This window comes from Mastigoproctus giganteus, chromosome 8 (genome assembly GCF_048544385.1).
Source record: "Mastigoproctus giganteus isolate SK-2022 chromosome 8, ASM4854438v1, whole genome shotgun sequence".
Classification (NCBI taxonomy): domain Eukaryota; kingdom Metazoa; phylum Arthropoda; class Arachnida; order Uropygi; family Thelyphonidae; genus Mastigoproctus; species Mastigoproctus giganteus.
This window is the reverse complement of record NC_143582.1, coordinates 23474641-23494396: the sequence shown is the minus strand read 5'-3', so window position 1 is coordinate 23494396 and position 19756 is coordinate 23474641. Positions and strand designations below refer to the sequence as shown.

At 35.1% G+C, this 19756-nt stretch overlaps 1 protein-coding gene across 1 annotated transcript in view; it reads right to left on the bottom strand.

Annotated features, from left to right (window-relative positions):
- LOC150081364 (brefeldin A-inhibited guanine nucleotide-exchange protein 3) overlaps positions 1-19756 on the bottom strand; it is a 235668-nt gene that overhangs the window by 146342 nt on the left and 69570 nt on the right. Inside the window, exons 11-13 of the mRNA XM_090380184.1 lie at positions 16243-16375; positions 13686-13795; positions 2683-2867 (exon numbers count right to left, since the gene is read on the bottom strand). Of these exons, the coding sequence (XP_090236310.1) occupies positions 2683-2867; positions 13686-13795; positions 16243-16375 (428 nt within the window). The remainder of the gene's footprint in view (positions 1-2682; positions 2868-13685; positions 13796-16242; positions 16376-19756) is intronic.

The window sequence follows — 19756 nt, the reverse complement described above, 5'->3', positions numbered from 1 at the left end:
CATTCAATTTCTAAATGTCATAGACTCTAATTTGGCTTCTTAATTTTGCTGGATGAATATCTGGTTCATTATTTTAGAATTAAATTTTATTTGGAAAAGGCAAAGGGGAAGAATTTTTCTTTTATTATCAGTGGTGACATGATTATGTTAGCTAATCAAACATTTTCATTTATAATGTGACTATGCTTAATTTAAAGTAATTTAACTACAAACATTTCCAATAACTACATATCTCCACCAAGAGAAAAAGTGTCCTCCCTAAAATGCAAGATTTCCCCTACAAGTTTCATTGGTGGGCCATATGAGAGTAGATACCACGTGCAAGCCTGTCCGTGCCTAGACACCACAATTTCTCAATTTGTCTTATCATTTGTTTTAGCATGCTACACTCCAGAATTTGAAAAACTCTTAAACAGTAATAGTTATTATTTAGAAATTGCTGTTTTCAATAATATAACTATTAGGGTTATTTAATTGCTGAACACTGGTTGGTTTTTTTTTTTTTTTTTTTTTTTTTTTTGCAATTTTTAAGGGAAGGGTGAATCAAAAAGAAAATACATATTCTGATAATATCACATATTATAGTATAATATATATTAATTTTGGTAGTCATTTTTTTGTGAATTATTATATCTAACGATTCAGTTAATAAGTAACGATATACCTGAAAACAATAATTCGGCGAAAAGCCTCATGTCTATCTCAGAATAAACTGTACATAAAATAGAGATACAGCATGAACTGCCTCAATACTCTACCATCAGTAACACTTTTCCCAAGAAGTGTATTGGTACTTTTAGCAATGGCATGTTCCAGATGACCATTCAAGTGCTTTTGGGCATCCTCATAGGTGGGAAGCAATTTATACAAGTTAAATTAATTTAACTTTTAACTGGGTGTCAGGTTTTGCACTAATGAGTACCTAACTTCCCACAAATTAGGTTTTTGATCTTATGCTAGTGTTTTAATTCCTTCAAATTCCACTATTTTTTGGTTATTAATTTTTTTTTTTTTTTTTTTTTTTGCAATAGATAATATCATTCTTGGTTTTTCAGGAACTATTTTGAGTTATAGATTTTTACAACTTCAATATAGGCTGAACTTTAATCAAATAAATGAAGGTTGAGTTTGTTGGGACAATTTCAGTTTCAGGCCTTTGTGGCCATTTTTATTTTTCATTCTTCTTCTTCAAGAATTTACACTAATTTCATTCCTTATGCTGATGACATTGTTTCATTAGTGCTAATTGATAAGGATGTTTCTCTTTCTGTATAGGCTTTAATTCAAGCCTTTGTAAACAATGTCAAGGGTTCTCAAACTGTGGGTCAGGTTGGGTTGAAAACCTTTAATTTTAACTAAATTAAACCTTTAATTTAGTTAAAATTCTATCATTGTTTTATTTTATATATAAAGATTAAAAATTTAATTTTTCCGAGTGAGTGGTATATTTATTTTTTGCAAAACTTTATCCCAAATGAAACCTTTATTTATTGGGAGAAGGTTGCATAAATTCATTTATCATTTTAGAGAATCAAAGTATCACAAAGTCTACCAACACCTGGACTATGCATTTGGCTTTGCTCCTCAAGATTAAGCCACCCAAAATGAAGTATCATATTTTTCCTTTGGTTCACCAACCTTTACGTTCAGATTTGAGGATAATGATATTCCATTGTCTTCAGCCCTGGAAAGTATCTTGGAGTTTTGCTTATTGCCCACCTTAGCTTTCAATTGCATGCTGCATCCATCCATGCATTTTTGTTGTTGAACACAGAACTTATATTTATTTTAAGTAGATGCTTTTTTTCCTCTTTTCTTTTTCTTCATCTCATTATAAAGTTCTTATTTATTAGTTCATTGTAAATTCCTCTAGTTTTCTGTGCCAAGATGTGCCATTTAACTATAACTGTTTCTGGAGGAAGGGGTTGGTAATAAAGTATATATTATTATTAAGATATCTGACATTAAATGTAAAATTAATTTGTAACACACATGTCAGTTAATGCCTCAACCCATAATACTGATGTTATATGAGGCAGTATAAACTTTTTCTTATTAACTATATTATTACATTAATAACTAAATTTTCCACATTTTCCGAACAGCTTGCATCATGATAGATTAGCTAATATTTGATAAGGCAGCCAAAACACAAAGGAAATTATGTCACCTGGAGGAGGGGCATGTTAACATATGCCCATTCTCTAAGTTACACATGGCTAAAATCTTGGCTGAACAAATAACAGTAATCTGCTGTCAATGATAGTAGACTCTTTAGTAACCTAAACTGTGATAAAACGAAATATCAAAACTAATGTGAGACTTGAAGGACATATGGGTATAGTCAAACAAAATAAAATGAAAGAACAAAAAATATCTGTTTTTTCGTTTGCAGAAAATCATTTAATATCACATACTAGAAATTAATACACAAATAAGAGGTCAAATTTTTAAATGAAATTCAAAACTTAAAACTGCCTCTCTGTTTTAATGTTATTAATTTATGTTTAGAAAACAAAAAGACTCAATCTCCCTATTATATTAATACTAATCCAAAAAAGGCTGAACAATTAAGATAAATGTTTAAAATAATAAAATATCTAAATGGAATATGTAAACCTACAGCAAAAAGAATTACTATCAACTGAAATTATCAGTTATTCTAATAAATATATTGCTTACTTTTATAATTAACTTCATCCAACATTTTCTGTTGCATATTAATGTGATTTACCAATTCTTCTGGTATATTCTTGCCTTCACAGATCTGTTCTAGACTTACCAGCAATGTTGCAACACATGACACACCGATGTAACAAACATTACTTTCATTGCTGTGACAGCATTCTACCAACGAATCCATTACACTGTAAAAAAAACATTTCAGAGAATATATAGATTTTAATAGAAAAAACCGAGGCAATAAAATGCATTAATTTGCTCTTTAAGATTCAAATTTAAAATATGAATTTGGCAACCCTTGGCTGGGTGTTATTAAATAAAAAAAAAAAAAATCATTCAAGCAGGCATGCAGTATATTTTGTAAACTATTTAATATTTTTGGAATAAAGGCTAGAAATAACTTAAAATTGTGCATTTTGAAGTGCCACCCATTATTTTAATGCAAATAAGGGATACAATTACAAATAACATATATCTCTTAAATTGCAACATTGTACTTACAAGCGAAGATTTTTTTGACTATTACCGTTGTAGCATAAAGTGTGCCAACAATACTCAAATAACGTGATGATTTCTATCACAATGCATTTATTTGGAAAGAAAATAAGTTTAAAGCAATTTGAAATAAGGTAATTATTTATTATTCATTTTCATTTCTAATTTTAAAAAATTAGTCGGCTATTCCAGTGGTGCGCAAACTGTGGGGCGCGACCCCCAGAGGGGTCGCGGGATAAATTAAAGGGGCCGTGGAAATTTTTAAATAAATTTATTTTTGTGTACATAAAAGCTAAAAACCTGTTGTTAAAATTACTTTTTTAATACTGTAGGTGTAGAGACCTTGCTATTTGAACTAAGTCTGAGATACGAATGAACCCTACTGAACCACCATGCCTTAATTTGTTCACTGGCTATGGAAACAAAAAGCAGCTGACTAGTGCGACTTCTCAGTATGTATTGCTACTTCTGCTCAATTAATCCCTCATGGTAATCCCTTTAGCTGTTAATTTGTGCTTCCTACAGGACAAATTTTCAAATTGCCTGTACTGTATTGCCTAAAAGTCAGAGGTGCGAATGTGCGGGAGCAGTAAATATACATAGCAAGTGTGTCGCATGCAAGCGCGGTGCTAGGGTTTTTGGCGCCCCTAGACAGAAATGTATTTGGTGCCCTTGAGATACTTTTATTAAATATTATTATAATAAAAATTTTGAATTTCGGCGCCCCCAGATGTTGGTGCCCCTATGCCCGGCTTACCGTGTTCCGTCGGCTCTGGTTGCATGCAAGCTTTATTCTGCTTCGTAATTCAGTACATTCTCCTTGCTGCAATAAAAATTATTTCAATAATGCATGGAGAAAAATACAGCAATGATTTAAAAACCATTCCTCTGTCCAGAGACAGTTTCGAGGTGTCTTACAGTCATCGGACAACATAAAATTCAATTTATTTAATCGACTGAGAGAAAGCCCAATTTTTGCAATACAATAGATGAATCCACAGATATTTCAAACCTTGCTCAACTTATTGTATATGTTGGATACTGCTACGAGGAAGATATTTTGGTGAATTTTCTATTTTCCAAAGTTTGGAAGGAAGAACGATGGGCCAGAAGATTTTTGATGTTATAAATATTTTCTTTCAAACAAATAATCTAACGTGGAACAAGGGTGTTGCAATTTGTACTGATGGCTGCATTAACAGGAGAAAATAAAGGTTTAAAAGGCAAAGTAAAGGAAATTGCTCCAAATATTGTTTTAAATCATTGCATTATACATAGGGAAGTATTAGTAGCCAAGGAAATGTAAACTGATTTGCACGAAGTTTTGAATGATGCAGTACATGTGACCAACTTTATTGAAAGTAGAAGCTTAAATAGCAGACTTTTCACTATACTTTGTAATGAAATGGGATCCGCTTATGAAACGCTTTTATATACAAAAGTGAGGTGGTTGTCCAGTGGTAAAGTGTTGCGACGTCTTTTTGGCCTCCAACATGAAGTTTTATTGTTTTTATCAAATACAGATCAGAACCTTGCTCAATTGTTTACAATTAAAAAAATGGCTTGGAAATCTTGTTGATATATTTGAAAAACTTAATGGGTTTAATTTAAGCCTGAACAAGGACAGGGAACAAATATATTTGAATACAACTAATACAGTTATGCGTGCAGTGAGCTGAGAGTGAAGTCATGTTATTCAAGCTGGTTTCCTATTGTTGTCGCACGGACATGCGCTGTTTTACTCCAGTGTTTGTTGAGGTGTAGAATGGTTGTCTCCAGGATGGGGTGCATTCTCATACCTTTGCAGCGGTTTATGGTCTTCGGATTGTTTAATGTATTAAGTGACTCTAGCCATGCGCGGTGGCAAAAGTGTCACGAGTGGTCCACTATTTCGAAGTCACGTTTGGGATCAAGATCGTGGTTGGTGGCCCAAAAATGTTCCGCCACTGCAGACTAGTCAGTTTCGGCAAGCCGGATTGCTCTGTCATGCTCTGTAAGGTGATCTTGAAAACGTCTTGATGTCTCACCTATGTAGCAGCTGTCACAGTCTCTGCAGGTGATGCGGTATGTTACATTGCTGCGTAAGAGAGGTGTGACAGGGGTCTTCACACTGGAGACAAGCGAACGTAGGTTTCTGCAGGGTAACTGTATGCATTTGATGTTGTAATTTCTAAGGATTTTTGAGATCCGACCTGACACGCCTGGATAGTAGGGAATGTAGGCGGATTGTATACTGTCTTGATTCGGGGGTCTTGGGTGGGATGCGAGTTCTTGTGCTTGTAATAGGCATCTGTCTAGCACATGAGATGGATATCCACATTTGGTCAAGTCTGTCCTCACACGGGAAATCTCGTTGCGTCTGATTACATCAGTGCTGGAATGGCTCCAAGCTCTGGAGAATAGGGTGCGGGCAGTGCTGTTGAGATGACTGGGTGTATGGCCAGATCTGTAGTTTGTAAACTGTCCGCACCACATAGGTTTACGGTATACCGAAGTCTCTAGACGTGGGCCTACACGCTGCACTAAGACATCTAGGAACGGAAGCGCCTCGTTGATTTCTAACTCTAGAGTAAACTGTATGAAATTAGACAGGGAATTAAGGTATTCTAGTAATGCTGTTTCAGAGCCATGTGGTATTACAGTGAAAATATCATCAACGTATCTGCACCATGTTGTAATAGGTACAGGCGAGTTCAGGTGTATCTGCTCCTCTAAATCTTCCATGGCGATGTTGGCTACTACGGAGCTGACAGGGGCACCCATGGCAGTGCCATGTACTTGTTGGTAGACTGAATCCTCAAAGGTGAAGATGCTGCTTGATAAGCATAGGTTGAGAGCGGTACAGATGTCATCAGTGGATAGTGATGTTCTGGTTGGAAGGCTTAAGTCGTTCTCGAGGAGCCTCCTGGCACAGAGTACAGCCCGTTGGACAGGAATTGAAGTGAATAATGAGACCACATCAAATGATGCCATGACGGAGCTGTCAGGAATTGAAAGGTCTTTAATGTGGATGAATTAAACGTGGATGAATCCGCTGTTATTTTTAACAGTGTGTGTGTGTGTGTGTGTGGTATTTCCTACAAGAGGTGAGAGGAGGCGTGCAATATGCTTGCATAGTTCATATGTTGGGGCATTGCAGCACGATACTATAGGTCTGAGGGGAATACCCGGTTTGTGGATCTTTGGCAATCCATAGAATTGTGGAAATTGGCAGCCGGTGGCATGTAGAAGATGCTGAGTTGTAGTCGAGATTTTCTTCTCTTTAAACCATGTGTTGACGAGTTTATTGACATGTGTCTCTAGACGTTTCAGACCCAAATATATATGAACCTCTGTCTGATCCACCCATTAAGGTCTAGTAGTAGGGCCAGGGCTTTCTCTCGGTAGGCTGACCAGTCTAATACAATGGTCCGGCACCCTTTATCAGCAGGAAGTACGACAATGGTGTTGTCTTTTCCTATAGATGATAGGGCGGCATGTTGACGATGGTTAAGGTTTGAGTAAGCTTTCCGAGTGCTGCGGAGGATTGCGGCAGTCCTGAAATGGATCTCGTTGGCAGTTTCTTCGGGAAGGTTGGTAATACTGGCTTCTATACCCATAGCGAGCTGTATGACTGTAGGTTTAGATGGTATCTGCTGTATATTTGTGTTATTAAATACATTCACTGGGTTATACTGTATTTCTTTCTTAACAAATATATTAATACTCAGAAGCTTTCAAAAATAAACTTAACCTTTCGAAAACTGAATTTGAGCGAAATAATACTGAAATGTTCCCATTTTTTCTGATTTTGTTAATAGCAATAATATTGACATTTTACAATTTAGGGATGTCATTGCCACCCACCTAACAATGCTAATTAAGAATTTTTCCAAACGATTTAATATATTTCCACAAAAAAAGTTGTATTGGATTCATGATCCCTTTACTTTTGAAATTTCATGTCCCAAAATTACCATTGAGCAAAAAGGAAGATCTCATCGACTTGTCATCTGACGTGCTTGTTTCAAGCCTACTTGTGAAAAATTTTGGCTTTCTCTTCGAGATGAGTATCCAAAATTATCAGAAATGGCGATACAAAGATAACTTTTGAGTCTACATATTTATGTGACGTTCGTTTCTCAAAATTAACAGCCATAAAAACAAAACAGCATTCCAGACCTGATACAGACGATGACATGAGATTAGCATTTTCAAATATTGCATCCAAATATTATCGGTTATCCAGGCTCATCCTTCTCATTAATTGTTTTGTAATTGTTCATTTTTTATTGTTTTGTAATCTTAATTGAAGAATAAGAATTTGATTTGTTGTTTTTGCTGTATTCAATAAAAAAATTAAACAAAATTCAAAAAATAGCAAGGGCTATAACTTCTAAGTGTCCAAAAATTAAACAATTATTTTAATGTGTAAATTAAAAAGGAAACAATTTTCTTTATTCCTTTCTCAGTACTCAAATAAAATTTTCTAGTACATAATTTATAAAATGCCATTTTTCTTCTCTAAAAATCTTGTCATCCTCCCTCGGGATTTACATCAATTTTATATATAATAAAGGGGGTCGTGAGCGAAATAAGTTTGCGCGCCACTGGGCTATTCCAAAAAAAAAAAAACAGAATGGGCTAGCATATTTCACATGAATAAAACACATAATTCATATAACTATAATCATATAATTTCCATAAAATTCACATGAATGGGCTAGCAGAAAAAAAAATCAATTTTTTTTTTTTTTTTTAATTATAGCCATACTGTGTCCAAATTTGAACATAAATAATGATGCAGATTGAAAGCCAAAACAATGAAGGAACATTAAAATTCATATTGACTTCACTTAAATGAATATTTTAATTTTTTAGTTTAAATTTTTTAGTATACTTCACACCAGAATGCCAACTGCAGGATTAAATTTCATTTTTAAACTGCAGGATAAAAAATCATTTCAAATATGATTTTTTTAAATTCATATGCACTTTTTTTTAATATCTATGATGGTTAATTCTAATTTCTTTTAGATGGAATGTATTTTCAGAATTTCTATCAGGGAACCATAATCTGAAGAAGTATATTTTAAGTAAATTAACTTTCTATATATGCTTGTAAATGATAAATTAGTTTTATGCATATCTGTCCATCCATTCTTATGTGTAATAATCTGAATCCAGTGAATGGATTTTTTTTATGAAATTTTATGACTCTTTAAGAAACATTTGCCAAGCAATTTCAGATTTTCTTAAAATTGAACAAACAGAAAGCTTATAATTTTTTTAATGCATACACTGGGGCATTTATTTATATAAACATATCTCAGACTACAGCCAATGGATTTTCAATAGGACTTTCAGGAGCGAAAATGTTGATCCACATTTTACACAAGTGGATCTGGATCTATATACACAGATCTACAATTCTGAAGGTTATTTCAAGTACATTTTAAATAAAGCATTAATTTATAATAAACTGTCTTGAAGTTTATTATAAGTAAGAGATGTAAGTAAGAGAAGTAAGAGATGGCAGTACACACTGCCATCTCTTATCTGTGTTTCTAATAGTAGACACAGTTTTAACAGATGGCAGCACAAAAATGGCTTTGAAAATTGGATGAGAACATTGCACTTGTCAGTCATTCTTGTCCAATTTTGGTTTAAAAACCTGAAATTTTCTGTAATTCAGATCTAAGTTGATGAAATCAAATGATGTGATACAAAAATAATGTAGAAGGTACTGCTGCTTAAAAAAAAAATAGTACAGTTTTACAAATTTGAAAATTATTATATCATATTAAAAGAATTGTTGCAAACTTCAACAGTAATACTGAAGAAGTACGAACTGGCGCCTTCATGCCAGAAAAAATTAAAAATCAAATTACAAAAAATTAATGTAAAACAAGATTAAAGTACAGGATAGATAAGCAGAAACCTATATTTACCCAGGCAAGCACAGAGGCATGCTGTCCTGCTTAAAGAATTGAGAAACTGCTGCCAGAAACAGGGAAGGAACATCTCCCCTGCACCAACCCATTGAACTGGTTCCTTGCTTGTTCCTGGCAACTTGTTCCTTATGGACACAAAATATTGATGCCATGTCTGTAAATTGCATATATTTATTGGTTAGTCTGGCTGTATGTCAAGATGAAAAACCTGAGTTACCAGGAGGAAAAAACATACAGCTTTCACCTACAACCAACTAAAAATAAAATAAATTCAGTTCATTCTTGAGATGGCCAAAGCTAGAGGAAGTTTACATATTCATTGTGACTGTAAACATATATTAAATTAAGGGCAGTCAAATTGCATTTTTCTTTATTTTCTGGCACCACAGTTCACAGATGGATATGCATTTTTCATAGCAGCATATGGGCTTGACTGTTCTCTAGTGGAATTTCCATTGGACTACAGTTAGCCTTTGATTCATCCCATCACAGTGAGAAATATTTCATTTTCAATTGGTGGGAGAAGAAGTTTTGTATACGATTTATTGGCATATTAGAAGCTATGTCTATTATCCGCCAAGACAAGCTAAAAAATAGATTCTGGTAACTTTAAAGGAGGTTAAGTATATGTTTAAAAGGTGGTATATATTCTAAAAATTTAAAGACTAAATTCACCAGGCATAATTCCATATGCATTTAAATTAGCTATATAATAATGGTGTAGATATACCATATGGGTTAACTATGTAATATCATATAATATCAGTGTATATAATAACTATATAATATCAGTGTATCTACACTGATATTATATAGTTAATTTAAACTCATATGGAATTATGTCATGTACATTTAGTCTTTAAATACAGTACCATTCTGTTCACCATTTGGCATCTCTCATATTGTAGAATTAACTTTGCAACTGTGATGGCCTGTCTGCATTACTAGGGTACCTGCCCACTCACTGATGAAAGGCCAACAAGCTTTGAAACGGTGCTGTCTGGGTGGTAGTGGTGCCCAATGAGAATAAGTAACAGTAGTCTACTAGAGAAGTGTTACTTATTCGAAGTAGTGCTGTTATGTTATTTAGTTTTTAGGAGCATTAGCAACTAAGGCCATATTGCTCCAGGGACATGCGATGGTCATTCCCTGACCTTTCCACATCCTCCGTATTTGGTGGTCATGGGCTCAAACCCCAGTCTAATCAAGAAGCATGTGCTACGCACTGCTGCTCCTGCCCACCTGGCTACGGAGGCGCCCAAAGTAGTGCAATACCTGGTATCTCATTGTGAAGGTAGCCACAATACGAGATATAATTAAAATGATGTCTTTATGCTACATACATAGTTTAATTTTATGGGTTTATGGTGCATCTACACAGATATTATATATTCTAAAAATGTATGCTTTATTTTATTTTTATGTATGTAAATTAATAATTTGTAAAAGAGTAAAAACAGTTCATACCTTGTCATTGTCAGATAAAATCTGACTGAGTGTATAAGCTCAGTCAGATGGTTAAAAGTGGTAAAATGTGTATCCTTAAAATCTGGACACTCAATTAAAATACGTCTCAGAGATAAAACTGTCTCACAGGACTCACATATAGGAGGGTCATCAGCTCTCAGCAAATACGAATGTGTCAGATGATTGAGTCCTACGTGAGTCCTAGCAAGAACAACTTCTTTATGATTCCTGTACAGACTAGACTGCCATGGCTCAATTTCAGGCTTTATATGATGTAATTTATTTGTAGTCTGTCTATTCCATGAATCCTACCACTGGGAGTGTATCTTTGGGTGTATTATTTGCCTATTGTCTGTATAGGGGACTGACAGGAGAGAGAGCACAGCACCACTCTCATGTGAGGACAGAATGAGTCTTCAGACTAGCAACAGCTTACTGGAAATTCTCAACAGAAAATTATAGATGGTGTGATTTCCACAACCAGTTTAGATTAGTGTGCTAAATTAAACTCAGTGATCAATGCACATAAAGCTTTATTTATGGAAATGTTTCAGATGGTTTGGGTGCTGATTACACTGAGTGGACAGAAATCATGGGATACCTACCTAGTAACGGGTAGGCCCACCTTTTGCCTGGATAAGGGCAGTCACATGGCGAGGCACTGAGTCCACTAGTTCACAAAAGCGTTCCACAGGTATTTCCATCCATGATTGATGCACTGCTGTCCAAAATTCCACTGTGTTCCTGGGTGGATGATCCACAGCTCGAACAGACCTTTCTACAGAATCACAAAAGATGCTCCACAGGGTTCATGTCTGATGAACGGGAAGGCCATTCCATAGTGGTAAAATCTGTGGAATGCTCTTCGAACCATGTTCTGGTCACCACAGCTCTATGGGTGCACAATGACCATGAAGGGATGCAGATGGTCTGCAAGGATGGACACATAACCTGGTCCATTCGGAGATGCATCTAGACGTACCAGAGGTCCCAACGTGTGCCAGTTGAACACGTCCCGAACCATTACCGACTGTCCACCTGCCTGAACAGTTCCTTATTGACATGATGGGTGCATAGCTTCATGTGGTTTCCGCCAGATACGCACCCTCCCACCTGCTCAAAATAACTGGAAACAGGATTCATTGGACTAGGAGACCTGTCTCCAATCATCCAAGGTCCAGTGCCGATGTTCTTTTGCTCAGTTGAGGCATAGTCCTGTGTCATGGTGTTAGCAATGGGACTCGTGGGTCAGCGGTTCCCATAACCTATTGCGGCCAATGATCGCCTGATGGTCTTGGTGGAGACGTTTCTGGTACCTCCCTCGTTGAATTCGATGGTGATTTGTGCCACTGTCACTCTCCAGTTGGCTGAAACAATGTGAAACAGACATCGACAGCCACATTCATCCACCACCTTTCTCCTCCCACAGCTCTGACCACGACGAGATGTTATTCCAGAAATTGCATATTCCCGATACACTCTTGATACTGTCGAATGGAGATAGGACAATTTCTGTACAACCCCGCAATAGAGTGACCCATGTGTCGGGCACCCACTATCAACCCTCTTTCAAAGTTGGTTAACTCACGACGTTTATCGTACTGACATCGAATTACTGTCTATGTGAATGCAGTGTACCCATATACCTGTTCATCCACTAGCGAGAGTGGTGACAGCATCGCGTTACCCAGGAACCAGGTATCCCACAAATTCTGTCCTTTCAGTGTACTACACTATGAGCTCCCTGCAGATGTATATGCAATGTCATGATACAGAAGTAGGTTGACAATGCGCATTCAAAGCAATGGAGTTAGCTTGCCTATGGGGTTCTTTGTCTGCAACCTTTGTCATTCAAAGGTGTTCCTAGTATTTCTGCTACTACCAGAAGATAAACTGAAATGTGCAATATCTGGCTGTCATCTACCACTATTACAAGTCTAAACATTTCCTCTCATTTCAAATGTTATTCTTGATAGAAACAATGATCACAGTGGTCTTAAATACAGATCTTCATAATGTTTTCAATAATGGCCTATTGTAATCATTTAGAGCAGTGCTGCTATTCTCTCATATTTTCAATGCAAATTTGAATAACTGAATGACAGTTTTCTACTACAATTCTATTAAACTATTTTCTGTTTATTTTTCTATAATGTTTCAGAGTGATCCTTCTTTTTGTGTTGCATGTACTATACCACATTTTTTTATGACAGATGTATAAATTTACTGAACAGGTACACTGCTAATGAGTTGAAAGTTTGGTAGATAAAAAAGATATCAATAATGAGATTGAACATTTGTAGTTTGTAGATCAAATTTTTACAGAAAATAAAATTACATCATACGTGAATAAACTATACTTTCAATTTGGTAAAGGGTGGGCAAAGGAATAAAAGTCCCCTTCCTCCCCCCCCTATAGAATTTAATAGTGTAAACAGGCAGCCAGGAAATACCATGATGTCCTATCGATGATTTATCGAACATTATCCTGCAGAGATAGGGAGGTCATAATCCCACTGTATAAGGCAATTGTAAGACCACATTTGGAATACTGTGTTCAAGTAGAGAGACATCTGAAAAAAGACATTGAACTTCTTTTAAAGGGTCCAAAGATGGGCAATGTGCATCGTGAGATTGGCAAATGGGCAACCATATGAGAAAAGACTGAATATGTGGGCTATGGAGCTTGGCAACCAGGCACCTCAGAGGTGACCTGATTGAGGTTTCCAAGGCTCTGAGAGGGGTTAGTAAAATGAATGAAGACAGAATTTTCACTATAGAAAATTCCAGAACTCGTGAGCATAAATTCGAATTACAGGGGAAGAGGTTTAGACTAGACTGTAGAAAGTTTTCTTTTAGCCAGTGAGTCACTGATCGCTAAAACAGATTGCCTTCACAGGATGACAGTTTGAATAAATTCAAAGGTCAACTGGATAGTTACCTGTGTTGGAAGGGAAGCATATAATTTGTATTTTCTTATCTACTTGGCTTGTTTGTTTTTTTTTTGCTAGGGCAGCAAAAGCCTATGGCTTCCTTGCACTATTTGGCCAATACTATTACTATTTCATTTAAATATTAATGAATATTAATAATCTATTAGAGACTTACATTTTCATTAAATCAAGATCACTTGATCGTGGATTCTTGTTGCTGTTACCATCACTGATATGTAGAGGTGGGCCAGCAAACTGCAGCAACAACTCGGGCTTCTTAAGTAGCTACAGAAAAATTTATTTTATTGTTCAAATTGTATATTCAACGTGTTTTAAAACTAGATAAGGACTCTGATGATATTAAAATAATGATGATTAACTAGCTATACAATAAAATGTTTACCAGTAACATACTGTAATAAAAAGTTAAGAACCACTATAGATATATACAGTGGACCCCCACTTACAATATTAATCCAATCCAGAGAGACCATCGTATTGTGAAAATATCGCAATTTGAACTGAATGGTACATTGTTTTTTAGTAATTCATTCCAAGATCTTGGAAGTAGAAAAATTAGCTATATAATTAAGTTATTTATCTCTCTAAAAGGTGATTTTTATGATGGAAATTGTATTAGTTTTATATAGAATACTGAATACTATATTTTCAAATAAGCACAACACAAAAAATCACTTCTACTAAAGGATTCAAAAACAAAATACACGGCCAACACATTTACAAATGCTGCTATTGGCTGAGGAAGGACCATGTGGCCTGGTCGGAGACAATCATAAGCTCATCATAAAGTGAAATAAGTAAGCGCTGAATCATTATCGTATGTTTGATTATAAGTATCATTTTTGAATGCTTTATGATATTTTTCTAAAGCACATTTCTGGAGGTCACTACCATAAAACAATAAAAATTGCAGTTTCCAGTTTATTGGGCTTTTCTGTTAGTGCAACTATTATAAACAGGTAGTAAACTCAATCTTATTGCATTTGCAATAATACGGATAGTTGGAATTCTGTAGGTTTTTACGTTATTATGGTGAAATGTGTTTCCCCTTCCATAAAAGCTTCAATCATATAAAAAACATAAATAAAACTTCAGAATCTTCTCTTCATTTCTATTTTTTAAGCTTTGTAAACTTGTTACTCCATATCTCACTTGCGTGTATTGTGTTAGTTGCAATTTGCGTATGTCGTGTTCTTTGCTTTTGATTGCTAATCTTTTTTACTGTTTTAAATCTTACAACCCCAAAAAAAAAAAAAAAAAGGTCAGTGAACAGAAATATTAATTAGTTAGTATTTGTAAAATAATAAGAGAAGTTTACCTCAATATAGTATGTAGAACACTTCCATATAATACTCTCCAGAAATTAAAATGAAAAAATCGAAAAACTTACATTAGAGTAACAAATAATTTTAAAAAATAAACATCAATTTAACACAATAAAACTCAAATTAACACAATTAAAAATAAGAAAATTAATTAAAAGAATTTAACGAAAAAAAATAATTCAAAACGAATGGTTTTTATTATGGAGAGTTCATCATAAAGTGATTTTCTGCAATAATTAAAGACCAAGAAATAAAAAATTTCTTGGTCTTAAACCAGCCAAGAAATAAAAAATTTTTACTATAAAAATAAAATATACAGAGATTAAATATAATGAAATACTGTGATACACTATCGGATAGTGTATCACAGTATTTCATTATATTTTATCTCTGTATATTTTATTTTTATAGTAAAAATTTTTAATTTCTTGGCTGGTGTTTGTCTTTAATTATTGCAGTATGGAATTTCCCAGCCCCATAGGCCTGTTTGAAGATATAAAGTGATTTGATCATACAGTGAACCTTACTGTACATTGTAAGGCCAGTATTTGAATGCCCTGCCAGGAATATTGTGTATTGTGCAGAAGTCACCCGCAAATGTATATTGGCCCAGCAATAGCATAAACATCATTTGTTTGCCTATGTTGTTGTTGAGTTTAACAACACATAGAATGCTAGGGCCATATTGTGTCTTTCTAATGGTGAATATGAAATATTACCTTTATTGTAATAACTATATTTTATGATATATTCCTATACGATTTAGGAAAGAAAATAGTTCTTTTGTTTGCCTATGTAGCAGCAATATATTAAACTGAATTGTAGATTTGACTTAGACTTTCAACATGGGATGGTGGTACAAGATGTATTAAGAAACTGGATAATTTTGATAAAGCAAAAAAAAAAAAAAAAAAGTCATTATAGAGATTAAAAGAACCAAAACAAATCATATAAAATAGCTATAAACTAGTCTGTAATAGTTAATAGGTTGGCAAAGGCCGAATATGAGAAATCTGATTAGAAGGCAAAGAAAAAAGCAAGTTGTGCATGTATGTAAACACAATAATTGTGTTTACATACATGTAAACACAAATTATTTTGAATTTGAATGCGCATACTACGTAGTTCAGTAAATTAATATTAATACGAGTAAAACTTATTTATCAATACCATTAATGCTGATATGGTTATCATTACCATTCTAGAGTGATGAGTGATTATTTTTTTTTTTTTTAAGTTAAATGAAAACCAACAGAAAAGTGCCAACAATGAAATCCTAAGTTACTCAGGTTGTTAAATTTTATTCAAACTTTGAGCTTTTATTCAAATTAGAAACTGGCTGCAAGGTAAAGTCTAAATTATCTCTTTTCACATAGGCATACAAACCTCCTTAACAGACTTTAAAGCTTCTAATCGATGTTGTGGTGCAGGATACAACAGCATTCGATGGAATAATGAGGCTAAAACTGGACGAAGAGAGCTTACTCCAGTAATGAGGCGCACCAATTCATTGGCAATACTAGAAAAGAAAATAAACTTTTATTAAAAAATATATATATTTTATAATATCCAAATTTCTATTCAGATATTTGCTATATACAAATTGATTGAAATTTAAATTTACTAAAAGTCTTCACATCATGTAATCTTTTAACTTTTAATTATCCAAAGGTTCCCCAACCATATTCACGTGGGTACTAAGGATCTATGAATGCATTTTTAGGTTCCTGCATGAATTGGAAAATAATCACAGAGTAATCAAAAAGTAATGTGAACAGTGTTTCACAAACAATGGGGAAACACTGTTCACATTATGATTATTTTCCAAAAGCATATGAACAATGCACAAATTTGCAGACCCAAATAAAGAACATGACATGTAAAGACTATTACAATGGGGCAAATGACTGCCACATTCCTCTAATTCGGTGACTGTACTGTCAGAGAAATGAGAAATATGATGTTCAAGAAGGACAGGTGGAATAGGACCATGATATGTCTGCCAGGGGGAAAAGTAGATGATGTTTTAGAGCAAATATCATCTTTTTAAGAAGTGATATTGTTGTACATGTTGGCACTAATGATGCTAAGAGTAGGAGATCTGAGGACTTAACAAGTACAGGGAAATGTTGGGGAAAAAGTTGCATTATGAGTGAATTAAGCTCTTATTGCTATTATTATTATTATGATTGAATTTGACAGTGTCAACAATTCTGCTCAGACACGATAGGAAGCAGTATATGTTGAGAGCCTTGTCAATCAATTCAGTGCTGGAGAGATTGTGCAAGGCTCGTGGGGTAGAATTTTTCACAACATGGTCTGTGCTTGTTAACAGGAGAGACTATTTACAGGAATGGAATACACTTGAATAGAAGGGGTGCAAGAATATTTGCTGATGCTATTGAGGCAATGATGGGTAGGTTGGAAAACTTAGTTTGTGGATACACAGACTAACAGCTTAATTAGAGCCACGGGAGGAGACCAAAGTAATTCTTGCACTGCTACTATTGGGGTACCTACAGCAGCCTGAAAAGAAAAGTATCTAGGATTCAGGCCCTGCTGTGGGTCATCATGGAGCAAATGAATACATGGGCTGTGTTAGGGTAACTAAGAGTAAGACCATGTGCATGTACACTAATGTTAGGAGCACTGTAAATAAATTTTATGAATCTGAAGTACTGATTAAGTCTTCAAATGCAGAAATTGTAGGCAGAGCGGAAACATGGTGTCACTCAGACATCAGCGATGCTGAATTTGAATATGGGAAGTACAATGCATATAGGGAGGACAGACAGAGCAGGAATGGTAGAGGGGTTATGATCTTAATTAAGAAGCATATTAAATCTAAGGCAGTGCAATGCTGAGTCAGTCTGGCATGAGAGGAGTGTTTTATAGGCCTAATAACTGTGATGAGTATACCAAACAGCCATACAGAGAAACAGAGTGGGCCAGCAAATCAGAATGATTCATAATGGAGAATTTTAACTTTCCACTGATGTTGACTAGAATTTGTGGATTGGTCACTCACACACTAGCAAGACTTTTATAGATTTACTGGATGACTGTTTTCTATAGCAGCATGTTCAAGAGGCAACCAGAAGGAGTAATACTCTTGATCTGGCTATCAGCAGTGATTATTCATGCATTAAGAATTTAAAGATAAAGGAACCACTAGGTGGCAGTGATCACAATGTACTGATGTGCAATGTGGAATTTACTTAAAGATGTAAAGGGAAGAGTTTTTGCTTTCATAAAGGTGACTACAGTGGTCTCAGAGAATTTTTAGATTCTATGCAGTGGGCCCAACTAACACTGTTACCAACAGCAAATTCTAAATGGAAACTATTCAGGGAAGTAATCAAAGAAGCTACTAAGCTTTTCATACAAACAAAGAAATACTGCTTAAGGCTTAGACCTAAATGGAGATCAGATGAACTACTGAGACTGGAAGAGAAGCAAAGTGCATGGGATGCATATAAATTATCAGGTGATATAGAAAGAAGCCTATGGCAGATATAAATTAGTCTTTAATCCAGTCAAAAAGGTTAGGTAAGCGAAGGCAGATTATGAGAAGTCTCTGGCGAAAAATGTAAAGAAAAACAGCAAAGACTTCTTTACTTATATTAACAGTAGAAGGAAGGGGTTGAATCACATTGGACCACTTGATGTCAATGGGTTAACTGTTGATGATCCTGCTTAGATTGCGGACAAACTGAATAGGTATTTTGCATCTACATTCACACACGAGGAATTCTTTAGAGAAGGGAATGCCAGAAGTTTATCAAATTCTAATGAGGAACTAAACCACTTTGTGATAACTGAAAGGAAAATGGAAGAGAAATTGTTGAATATAGACATAAAAAAGGCACCTAGGGTGGATGGAATCTATCCAATTATATTATGGGAGGCAGCAAAGGAAATAAGCAAATCCTTAGCCATAATTATGAGAGCATCCTTGGATTCAGGGGAGGTCCCTATAGACTGGAGATGTACAAATGTATCCCCAATTCATAAAGGGGGATCAAAAGGCAACAATGGTAATTACAGACCTGTTAGCCTATGTACAGTGCAAAAGCATCAATAATACATAGCCAAATCTGAATTAACAGAATGTTAGCAAAACGGCATCGTTTTAAGTTATATCTCATATTGTGAATACCTTCACAACAAGTTGCCATGATATTGCCCTACTTCGAATAAGTAATGCTTCACCTGAGGAGAAGACTAATGTTACTTATTCCCAGATGGATACCACCACCCAGACAGCACCGTTTCAGGGCTATTTGGCCCTTCTTCGGTGGGTGGGTAGGTAGGTACCCGAGCGATGCAATGATGCAAAACAGTTATGAAGTATAACTCCACAATATGAGAGATGCCTGACGGTGTATGATGTGTTTAGACTATAAACTTACTTATACATAGTCTAGACGTATGTATAAGTATAGCACTATACTTATACATAGTCTAGACTTTTTCCATAGCTTGAGGCTTCAGCCCTAAACGCATTATAGACCTGTTAGCTTAATGTATGTTCCAGGGAAAATAATGGAATCACTGGTTAAAGAAGTACTGCAGGACCATCTGGATATGCATGCAATTATACTGCAATCATATCATGGATTTGTTAAGGGGTAGTCTTGTCTAATCAATCTGATAGGTTACTATGATGTGGTGACCAAGAAACCGGATGCAAAAAAAGAGCGCTGTACAAACTGAAGAAATGTGGCATTAAGGGCAAGTTACTGCTATGGATGAAGGGATGGTTAGTTAGTTAGTTATTTGATTTTTAGGAGCATTAGCAACTAAGGCCATATTGCTCCGGGATATGCGGTGGTCATTCCCTGACCTTTCCGCATCCTCCGTATTTGGTGGTGACGGGCTCGAACCCCGGCCTAATCAA